We start from the raw sequence: 11987 nt of genomic DNA on the forward strand, positions 1-11987 counted from the left end.
TGCCTTATATGGTTTGTAAGGGGTTTTGTGGGGAAAAATCGGTCTTTTCTATGAGCGTGGTCTAGTATTGATATTAGACTTATTAATGTGTGAGAAATACCTTAATTATTAATTAAGATAAATCAGTGTGTTTAATTAGGCGGAATAGAGTTCCGACAGTTTGGGTATGAGTTATATCAGTCATCGGTGTTAAGTGAGTCTCTTCACTTATTCTTACCTGTGGGCTAGAATAGTTGTGTAGCATTCCGATGATGAGGTATTTCCAATTTAAACCCTAAGTATGAAGATTAATTGTATTTATCCCTTGTATATGAGAAAAGTTGCAAAATGGCCCATAGTGGCATTTTTGTAATTTCGGGCTTGAGGTCACGTATGTTGGCGTATATAGCATACTCGAAACCCTAAAGATTAGAGTTTAAGGATCATGCACGACGCAGGGTGTACGTTCATGATCCTTAAACTCTAATTTTTAGGGTTTAGACCCTTTATATACAACATTATCTCCCCAAGACGCATTCCTTCATTAGCCTCCAACCCACGTTTACCTCTCAAAGCAAACCTTAATCCACCTAGAACCTTTTTCAGCTTTGTGTGTGTTTTGGTAGCCTTGGAGGAGAAGGGAAGAGAGATGAACCTTTTCCAGTACGCCCCGCGTATTGGGTTGGTGTCCCCGATCCGTTTCATGCATGCGTGAGTACGTTGAGCGTACCAAGAGAGGTATGCCCCGCGTAAGTTCACTGTGAGCTTTTGGGTTGGATCTTATTACGGGCCTTGAGGGTTAGGCCTGAATCTTTGGTCTTGTGATTTAGAGACTATGAGCAGAGAAATATTATAATTATGCCTTGGGCCCTTGAGTTGGGCTTGTCACTTGGACTTGAGAGTTGGGCCTCGGGAGAGCTCATTCATTATTGGGCCTTGATGGGCCCATTGGGCTTTAGGTTATTGATGGGTTGGTTAGTGGTCAACCTTTAGACCTAATGAGTGAGAGTCTGGACTTAGTTCCTAATTGGGTTAATTGTGGGTTTTGGCTTAAAGTTAGAGGCCGGTGCGCAACAGCAGTGTTTTAGGGGTTGTTCTTCATCCGATGTGAGTCTTCTCACTATACTTTACCTAGAGTGGTACTTATGTGTGACCGGAGGGTCTTATGTGCTTACATTGAGTATTATGCTATCTTGCCTTATGTTGTATGCAGTGTATTATGTCTTTGTGATTTATGCTATGTGGAGTTTTATAGACCGGACCAGAGGGTCCAACGAACCGTAGGACTGGAGGGTCCCACTGAGACACACTGACCGGAAGGTCTTACAGTGATATAGCCTCGAGTGGCTATTGAGATGTGTGTGTAGTATTTTGGGGAACTCACTAAGCTTCGTGCTTACCGTGTTATGTGTTATGTGTTTCAGGTTTTCTCAGGATCGCGAGAAGGCACCGACTCGATTGTACACACCAGAGAAGGAGTTATGTTTTGAGGATCCTGGATTATTAATCAAACAATTATGGAGATATGTTTTGTAAACTAAACAAATGAGATTTTGTGAAATGCGTTATAAAATTTATATGATTTTAAAATGAAAGTTTTGTTTGAAAATTTACGTCGTTACAGAGTTTTTCTTCAATTTCTTTCGATCTCTTTCCATTTTCTTTTTAATGAAACAAAGGAACAAAAATTTATTTTATTTTCTTTTTATTTTATTTATTTATTAATGGGATATATATACTAAAGTCACAATATTTTCAACGATTTGACAAAAAAGACTTAAACTTTATTTTTTTTACAGTAAAATCTTAACTACCAACTGTTTTGGACACACTTACCATTTTGGTCGGTAAGCCGATAGCTAAGACTTTAATGTCAAAAAAATTATGACTTTCTTGTTAAATCGTTGAAAATATTGGTACTTTAGTGTATATATCATTTTTTGATTACAAGTTGAATGATATGATATTCTTTAAGCATAAGAGTTATTGAAACCTGCTCTGGTCGGTTATATCTTATTGAAATCTTTAACGTTTGCTTCTTGTTAAATAGTTTTTTTTAATTTCAACAAATCGGCACTGAAAAAAATGGAGATAATCAAGAAAGAAAGGAAAAAAAACTAGGGTTATGTTGGCTCTTTTCTGTCCTAAAAATTGAGAACTAAGAAACCGAAGCTGCCCTTCTTACCCTTCTCCACGTTTACACCCTTTTGATTAGGCGTGCGTTGTTTGTGTTTGTACAATCTGTCCCCTTTTGGAGGCGAACCAAGAAGAAAACTTTACAAGTCTTCTCACCCTCTCTAGCTTTCTCTTTTGCATTTGTCTCCAAGACCATTAGAACAAGACCTTCGAAGCTCACCTCCCTCCTTTTGCAGGTCCTTGAGAAACCACGACTCCGTTATTGAGTCTGAGTTGCTGGTAGTCTTTTAATCAGAAAAACAGAAGATGGTGGTGTTGGTTTTGCAGGTTTCCCATATTGTGATGGTAGCAGGGTAAAAATAATAATAGTAAAAAAATCATAATTAGTAAAGATGATAATACTAAGATGATAATAGTAAAAAAAAACATGGTGGGGTGAAAAAATCACAATTAGAATTTCTTAGGCATTAAAAAAAAAAAAAAAAAAAAAAAAAAAAAACCTTGTGAAATCGTTGACGCATAGTTTTATTTGGCCGGACCCGGTAAGTAGGTTTATAAACTATGAAATCTGACGAAGAGGAGTGACATTCATGAAGAGAAGGATGGGAGATCGAAAGAAAGACGGAGGAAATGCGAAGAAATCGAAGAAGACGGAGTCGAATTGGCCACTCATTAAGCCTAAATCTAATCTCCGTGTTACTCGCCTAAAAGATTACGATCTATTTACTGTATGTTACCTATGTATTTCTTCCCCAACCAATTTCTGTGTTTATAGTCAGTTTAACTTTATCTTTTTTTCTCATTTATATTGGTTTGATCTGATTAGTGTGCGATGCAATTAAGTTTCAATTTGTGTTTTTCGTCTAAAAAACTAATATCATTTTAGACTCTTCTGGATCCTCCGTACTTGTTATTTTAGTCGAATCTTCACAAGCTTTGTAACTCATCGGTATAAGAGTAACCAGTTCTTCTCAGACCACATCAACATATTAAACGTCTATTGAAATCTGCTATCGACATGAGCCAAATTGAAGTTATGAACTTAAAGTACTTCATTTTAGGGCTTTAATTGCGCTGACGAGTATTAGATGCAGCAAATATCATACGATCTAATTGATGGTGTACTTGGATGTCCATTAATAAAGTGATCACTGCAGAATCATAATTAGAGTTAGGGATAGTTGTAAAACCTCCTGGATATTGTATGCTCTAAGTGGTTCCTGTTTTGTTTAAGATTCTCAGGTGCAGAATTTCTTAACAGCTGCTGAATCAAAAGCATTTGTAAAAACAGCAGAAGCAATTGGGTTTGTCCACCAAGGAAGTCTTGGACCAACAAAAGGTGAAGCTTACAGAGACAATGATCGTATTGCTGTAAATGATCCTGTTCTTGCTGATACACTATGGGAATCTGGTCTTAGCAAACACTTTTCTGATATTACTATCCGGGGAAAAGCTGCTGTTGGATTAAACCCAAATATTAGACTTTACAGGTTTGTTCAAACTTATCACCATGGTTGTTGGTTTAGCAAGATAGTTGTTTCATTCATCATTATATGTTATTATGTAATGCTAATTATGCTATATGTTGACTCAGGTACAAGAGTGGTCAACGTTTTGGTCGACATATTGATGAAAGTGTTGATCTTGGAGAAGGAAAACGCACTCATTATACTTTGCTGATATATCTCAGTGGTGATATTGAGTCCAAACTTAAATCTGATGTGAACAATTCACAATCACAATCACATGAAGTCTCTGAACCTCTAGTTGGTGGTGAAACTGTGTTTTATGGTCCAAGAAATAGCCTTGTAGCAGAGGTTAGTTTTGATTCTTATATCTTTTGTACAAAAATTGCATCCTTGTGAATTGTGATTAATTGTGTTGTGTGTGTGTGTTTTACTTTTAGGTAAGTCCCACTGAAGGAATGGCACTGTTTCATATCCATGGAGCCAGGTGTATGTTGCATGAAGCAAGAAATGTTACAAAAGGAGTGAAGTATGTTTTGAGATCTGATGTTGTTTTTGCATGATGACTTATTACTTAAAAACACTTTGGAGAAGCATGTGTGATAATTGATAGTTTGTATAACATGATTGTTGATAATTGATATGAATATTGTCATTTTCTGCAACATTCATTTGTTTGAAGTGTCTGTTTCATTTATTGTGTTTACAAACAATACTTGTCTCCTTCCTTAGTTCTTCATAACATATAGATTTAGGTGGTGTATGTTTTTTAAAAATCAATTTTTTTTACATGTTTATAGAAGATATATAGACCAGTAGTCTGCAGTTTGTATAAATAGAATGTTTGTTTTTTAAAATTTGTAAGTTCAAATTTATTTTTTGTCATCTAAATTAAAATGAAATCATCATCTGTCAACAATCTTACCAAGTCATTAGCACCATAATCATTATCATTCTTGAAAACCATTAGATCTCAAAAATCAATAAGAATCATATTCAATTTCAAAACAAAATCAACCAAGAACAAGAGACAATCTAAAACAAAACAAATGGGAAAAAACAAACAAAAAAAAAACCCAAATCGGAAAAATTAAACAAAAGAAAATAAAAAAAGAAGATAAACTTTGAATGTTAAGAGTTAAAAATGTTTTGCAACGTTAGAAGCTATTTTTACATTTTCTATAAAAAGAAACAAAAATATGCTTTTATTTCTTGTTTTCTAAAAAAAGCTAACAAACTTTTTAAACATATATCAGGCTATATGCCCCGGTGAAAAAATCCTTTTCAAAAAATCAGACACATATATAAAAGAGTATTTGTAAACCTTCAAAGCCCACTCCAGATCCATAAAGTAGCTATTTCAATTTTGGTCCCATCCTATTCTTGCAAACAACACTTGGGCCGGATTTTGAATCTGGAAACTTCATGGCTGGTTTTGTTATATATATATTACTATATGTAAAACCTAAACCTATTTCATATTTTATAACTTCTATCCATTATGCATAAACTTTTAGAGGTATTTTTAAATGGTATATAAAACATATTTTTTATATGAAATTATAATTCGAAAGAATCCTTTATATTTCTTTTAATATTATTTGTTGAAAACTAAAAGAAAGTTTTATAATTATTTTTGTCAAAACATATTCAACATTACACATACTACCACGGGACTCAAATTTATAGACCCGTTTATTATTTTCTATGGACCTTTTCAATATTGTCATAGTAATTAATACACTACATTGTAATTTTATATGGGAACTCCGAAATCGTATGGTGGAAATTTTAGATGTGATTTAAAATTCACAACAACAAGAACAAGAAGTACCATTTTACTTTATTTGCTTGTTAATAAATTAACAATGTTTTTATTTTTATTCTACGACACGTGTCATCTGTTGGAGGTATTGATGGCAGCCCCCAATGCCCCATAACCAAAAGGATAAAATAGGGTCCATGACCATGTCTCCAAACCCCACTTATGCACGCGACATCTCATGGACCACACAACCCAACACAGGGACCCACTGCCACTAGGATTCTAAACTCCCACCCAACCCCCTTTACCTTATTCAAAAAAAATATATATATAAATAATAATAAACACAATACATCAAAACATTTTCTGCTTCTAATTCAACTCAGAATCTAAAAATGATTATTGATAAAGAATTCGATCAAGAAGATGGATTTGACGAACCAACCATCAATTGAAGCTCTCTTTTCTCGTAAATCTTCAAAGACAAATTCCTAATCATCTGACTTGTATTAACTGAACTTGAACTCGGAGCCAATTTCGTCAAAACTTTCCCAGATTTATCTTCACTCTCACTATTGTTTGATACGGATTCTGACGGCGTTTCAACTCCACCTCCACCTCCACCTCCACCACCGCCTGCTTGGATTGCTGACACATAACTGGGAATGGGTCTTGCTCCGATGTTTAAACCGGTGGGTATGGCCCACAACTGGGCAGAGGATGCTCCGCCTCCGCCGGGAAGGCTTTGTGGGATCATGAAGAAAGCTCCGCCGTGCATACCGGCGTTGGTCCATAAGGGGACAAGTCCTTGTGGGGCAACCGGGGCCACAGGGGCGAAATTGGATGACGATGAATCATTCACGTCATAAAACTCGCTGCCTCTTTTCCGTCTTTTCCTACCATCTTCCCATTCCTTGCCGTTACTTGATGTCGTCGGAATTTTCAACGTCCCGTTAACATTAACGGCAATTGCGGGAACAGTCCCCGTTCCGGTGGCTTCAATGATAGCCGCCTCCGCGTGCTCCAACAACCACCGAATCGTCTCGCCGTCTGACTTGTGACCGAGTTCCCGAGTTAACTGGAAGATTCTAGCAGCGCACACCGCTGGCATGCGGATTCTCCTGCCACGGCCCTCCACCTTCGTGTGGCGGTCTTTAGAAGCCCTCCGTGGTTGCGCCACCAACATTTGTTTTGACACCGGTGTCGAACCTTTTGAATCGTTTTCCGTTGGCTCCTCCTTGAACACTGTAACTTCCATCAGCGGCGGCGGACGTTGTGGGATTGGCGTTATGGTGTACACCGGTGGATCCCCGAGCAAGGGATCAGATTTTGATAAAACTTTAACATCTTCCTCTTCGGATTCCATATTCTCCTTATCAAACGTCGCCATGTTTTATGAGAAATGAATTCCAGTGAGGAAAGCACAAAAGTGTGGTGAGATTTAGTAGACGAAAAACAGAGGAATTTGGTTAACTAGTTTTCAATCTAAATCGTAACCATGGTCCATGGATGAAGTTAAAACTTAAAAGAGAACTTGTAACAGAAATGAATTAAGTTGATGCTAAAAATAAAAGAAAACTAATTTATTATTAATTAATTAAACTAAAACACATTTATTTATGTACCAAACCTCTTATCTTTGTGAACTGGACCCCTGCCTAATGCTAGTTTCTACACCGTAAGTCAACGGTTCAGATTAAACCAGGGATAGGATGCCCTGCAGATTGTGACACGTGTCGGGATATCATACATGTTTGCTTGCGTGGTTTAATCGGTAGACAACTTCACAACTAGACTTTGAGCAGCTTGGATCTTCCTAAACTTTTAACTTTTTAAACATGTGATGGTAAGTTGGTAACCGTTTACAAAAAGTTATACACTAAAACAGAATATGTTGAGGTAGTATGCTACCACAAAATCATTTTTTTTTTTTTTTTTTTTTAACTTCACCAAGTGATGATAATATTCGTGAAATTTTAAATACAACTTCATGAGAATACTTGGTATGACATAAAGCAAACGGATAAATTTTAGTGAGTACTAATGATCTTTCGAAAATATGATTTATGATAGCTAACGGCCCAAACCTAATTTATTATCTGCAAAGAGTCGCAACGATAATTATTTTTATCTATTTAAGGGTTTGGGGATTATATATCTTTGGATACTTGTCTAATATATGTAATCTTGTTCTTGGTCTCATTAGAATTGTTAGTCATGCATAATGGTCTCTATACTATGTTCTATACAATAACACATAAAAGTCTTTTCCAACTCGATCTCAATTCCTAGGGCTCCGCGTCCCTTTTTCGCCATCATTCTATAACTTTATTATATATATTTTTAGAAAAAAAATATGTTCTCTAACTGATGGGTTGTTGGTTTAGTAGTAAATAATATGACTTTTGCGAGTAACTTCTTTGTTTCCTTTGTTATGTGAGAACCAATATTTGTGTAAAAACTTGGTAACTTTTTCGGCCACAAATTTTCAAAACCAACATCACCACACAACTCTAAATGTTTAGGTGTTGTTTGTTTTTTCGAAGTGAAACTGTCTGAAGTCTGCAGACCACCTCTGCGGCCCTCTGCAACAGAAGAGGTGGATCAAAGTGTTGCAGACTGTAATGAGAAGCATGTTTGTTTTTTTAACATCTACAGACTGTTGCAGATATTAAAAAATTTAAAACAAAGTAATTTAATAAACCGAAGATAGTTTTTTAATACCAAAAATTTAATAATAGTAGTTTTAAAACATTGAAATAAAATCCAAACAACCAAATTAGTCTTATAATAACATTTTTAAATAAAATTCATAGAACCAAACTTTAATAATTTTCATTCCATATTTTGCATCAATTGTTCGGCAATTTCATCCCGTAACTGGGTCATATATTCACGGTCCACTGCTGTACCATGTGTTGGAATCTCATCTTCATCATTATCAACGACTGCCTTGTTATTCCGAACCGAGACATTCAGTTCATCATATCGTGCAAAAAACTCATCACGTAGTCCCTCTCTTCTTATAAAATTATAAAGCGCAAAACATGCTAGGGTAATGTTTCGTTGTGTAACCAACGAGAATGGTGCCATCCTCTTCAATATAGGGAATCGTGCTTTCAAGACACCAAAAGTCCGCTCAATGACATTCTGAAGTTTTGCGTGTGTATGGTTAAATTTTTCTTTATTCGTTAATGCATGTCTTCGACAGAAATCTCCAAGCCAATACCTTACATTACGGTACGGTGCCATAAAACCTCGAATGTTTGCATAGGTGGCATCACAAAGATAATATTTATCTGTAAAAAAGCAAAAAAAAAAAAGTCATTTATTTTTCAAGCTAAGATAAAACTATTTAAATAACCATAAATTTACCTGGTGGTGGGAGCGGGAATGGTGCATGTGGATTTGCTAATGCTTCTGATAAAATTCTAGAATCGTGTGCTATCCCTTCCCAACCGGCCACAACAAACGTAAACATCATGTTGAAGTCACATATTGCCAATACGTTTTGGTAACAATCGCCTTTTCCCCTACTTCTATATAAATCCTGTTTGTTTGCAGGGACAACAACATGTATCAAAGTGCCATCAAGTGCACCAACTGCTCCCTTGAACACCCGTCGTAGCCTCCTATTATGTCCCGGAATGTTTGGATTCGGATTAAAAGAAGTTGGTACTATAATGTCATGTGCGAAAAGCAACATTTTGTCCAACACTTCATGAAAAAACTTATGAATTGTTTGCTTTGAGTGTTGAAATCTCCGCTTGATAATCACATAACGTTGGTTATGACCGATCATCATCAAAAACATAGTCATCTTCTCCTCAACCGACACATGTTTGCTATCCTTTAACGCGTAGTTTACTCTAAAATGAGCACATAGCCGAACAAATGATTCACGGGACATACGTAGCACTTCAAGACATTGTAGAGGATTACCGTGAAGTAACTCTAACGTAAATTCATGTCCCGTCATTCCGAATCGTTGTCCCGCACTCGTTTGACACCTCTCTTCCAAAAGTAGCGGACGTACAAGTACATAAGAATTATGAGTAGTATCTTTTTGTCGTGATCCATTACAAACCTATTAATCAACAAAACATAACATAACCTAAGATAAAAACATAACATAAATCTCAAGTACAAAAAAATATAAAATAAATTTCAAGTGCCAAAAAACATAACATAAATTTCAAGTACCAAAAAACATAACATAAATTTCAAGTACCAAATACTAAAAATAACATTCAAGTAGAAAATAACCAAAAAACATAACCATATAGTTCCAAAACATGCAATTAAAACCTAAACAACTCAAACATATAAAGTTAACGAACGATCTTTCCATCCTTTAAAACTCCCAAACTTGTAGCTGTCATCTCGATCCATCCTCTTAATATTCGTGGATCATTAGGCAAATTTACCCACATCTCTCTCATATTCATGGTCCCTCCAAAAATGTGATACGCAGCAAATCGTAGAGGGTCTATTGGGTCTAACTCGAGCAACTCAAGCTTCTCTAAACATTGGGGAATTGTTGGCCCTTTAGTCAAATGGTGTAGAGCTTTTTGCATATCCAATGCTAAATCATCAGCAGTAATAGAAGCTTTAGGCGAGGCAGAAGAAGGTGGATCAGGTGAGGCACTAGGAGCTCGAGGTCTAGAAGTTGAGGGTTTAGCCCTTTTGTTGGGGTTACCAGAAGGTGAAGTAGCAGAAGGTGAATCAGCAGAAGGTGAAGGCTGAGTAAAATGCTCACTAGTATGATCGGAAAAGAAATCATCCTCATCTATGTTAATAGAAGGGGCGTCCATAAGATGTAGTGGTGCGACATGGAAAGAAGATGATCCATGTCCCGATGGTGTTTGGGATGTGGCATAACTGAGATTACCAGATGCACTGTTTCCATCAAAGAGTTCTGCACAAAGCTCTGGAAACAATAATGGGACGGTTTTCAAAGAAGCGGCTTTCGGATGTCCCTAAACGCAATCAATGTAACAAAAGTAATATAAGAATTGGCAACTATATAAACAAAATACATATAAATATGTGTGTGTATATATACCTTTTTAAAGTCCTCCCACTCCTCATTTGTTAAATTAAAAGTATTTGTTTGTGGATTGTAAAGGTTTCCAGTTTTGTTTTTTAAGTATAACCATCATGTGTATTTGGCTTTAAGGTTATCATAGGCGTTTTTTAATTGTCGTTGACTCAAATCCACGCCATACTTTTCCTTAATGGTTGTTCCTAACTTGTGCCATGATTGTTTGTGCAAACTCAAACCTTTTCTACCCACGGTTTGTACTTCTTCAATACAAGTGAGCAATAAGCATTTTGTTTGCTCATTGGTCCATGTATGTTTATCTCCCATTGCTAATAACAAAAAAAAATATAGAATACATACTTTAGCAAAAAAGATTAATCATATTTCAACATAATCAACAAATACGTTTAGCATATTCAACAATTTAAGCACAAACTTGCAAATAAGCATAAACTTGATCTCCATTCAAGAAATACAAGTGATAATAATTCAACAAATAAGTTTAAAAAAACCATTTGAGCTAATGATTTCAGCATATAAACTAGTATACGAGTTTATGATTTCAGCATATAAGTATATGATTTCAGCAAGGATTATGATTTTACCCAACATTCATATGAATTCAACACAAAAATTCATGAACCTAAACATAAATCATGGCTCTAATTAAAGAACAAAACACAAACTCCTAGAATTATAACAAAGCACTAAAGCAGAATTTTAACTCAATTTATGGCTGCAATATCTCTAACTGCTAGAATTATGACAAAACACAAACTTCTCTCTATGGTGGATCTGTTAAAAAAAGCCAATTATGCCCTTATGAAACCATTAAAATCATGAGATTATCATCTTTTTCTTCAATCTTATTTTACAGTTTCAAAGGTTCAGAAAAATAAATAATTCAAAGTTTCAAAGTTATTTCACAGTTTTAAAGTTTATTTCACAGCTTCTCTCTTCAATCTTATTTCACAGCTTCAATTTTATTTCACACTTTCAAAACTTATTTCACAAATTCTTTATATTTAGGTAGTCAATTAAGAAACCAGGAAAAAAAAACAAACCTGTGTGATGTGATGTTGAAGACGAAGGCAGATGGAGGATGGGGCAGTGAAATCGGCGACCACCAGCAGCAGTAGGCGGCGAGCAGCAGCAGCGAGCGGTGACCGGCAGCGAGATTTCTTCCGGTCTTCAACAGATTCGACGCCAAGAGAGAACAAAGGAGTTGCGGCTATGCTTTTGTCCGTGTCTTTTTTTTTTGTTATTAGGTTTAGAAGTGGTGAGAAGAGGCAAGCCCAATGCTGCGTAGGGAAGAGGACGGGAAGAGGTTTTTGAGCACGAAGCCTTCTAAAAATCAAACTGCTGCGAATTTAAAAGTGTTGTGCCGCGCAGCACTAAGAGGTTAGAAGAGGATTTTTTAACAAAACAAACACAACCTTAGTCTTAGCCATTCATATAGTAAAAAGCTCGAAAGAACACAAAATAAAAAGGATAAAGAAAAAAACAAAACCCGTAGATGTCAATATACGCATATTTTGAAAAATACAAATGTACACATATGTATGTTTAGGCGAATAGTTTTCTTACATGAAAAAAA

At 35.8% G+C, this 11987-nt stretch overlaps 2 protein-coding genes across 2 annotated transcripts; one reads left to right on the forward strand and one right to left on the reverse strand.

Moving 5' to 3' along the window:
* The first annotated feature begins 2679 nt into the window (after positions 1 to 2679).
* Positions 2680 to 4246, forward strand: LOC111903241 (uncharacterized). Its single transcript, XM_023899017.3, has 4 exons — positions 2680 to 2843; positions 3358 to 3605; positions 3710 to 3932; positions 4022 to 4246. The coding sequence occupies exons 1-4, from the start codon at positions 2706 to 2708 to the stop codon at positions 4142 to 4144; spliced, it is 732 nt and encodes a 243-aa protein (XP_023754785.1). The 5' UTR covers positions 2680 to 2705; the 3' UTR covers positions 4145 to 4246.
* A 1409-nt stretch (positions 4247 to 5655) lies between these two features.
* LOC111903240 (transcription factor TCP19) lies at positions 5656 to 6908 on the reverse strand. Its single transcript, XM_023899014.3, has one exon. The coding sequence runs from the start codon at positions 6734 to 6736 to the stop codon at positions 5765 to 5767; it is 972 nt and encodes a 323-aa protein (XP_023754782.1). The 5' UTR covers positions 6737 to 6908; the 3' UTR covers positions 5656 to 5764.
* Between the last annotated feature and the right edge of the window lie 5079 nt (positions 6909 to 11987).

This window comes from Lactuca sativa, chromosome 2 (assembly GCF_002870075.4).
Source record: "Lactuca sativa cultivar Salinas chromosome 2, Lsat_Salinas_v11, whole genome shotgun sequence".
Lineage (NCBI taxonomy): Eukaryota > Viridiplantae > Streptophyta > Magnoliopsida > Asterales > Asteraceae > Lactuca > Lactuca sativa.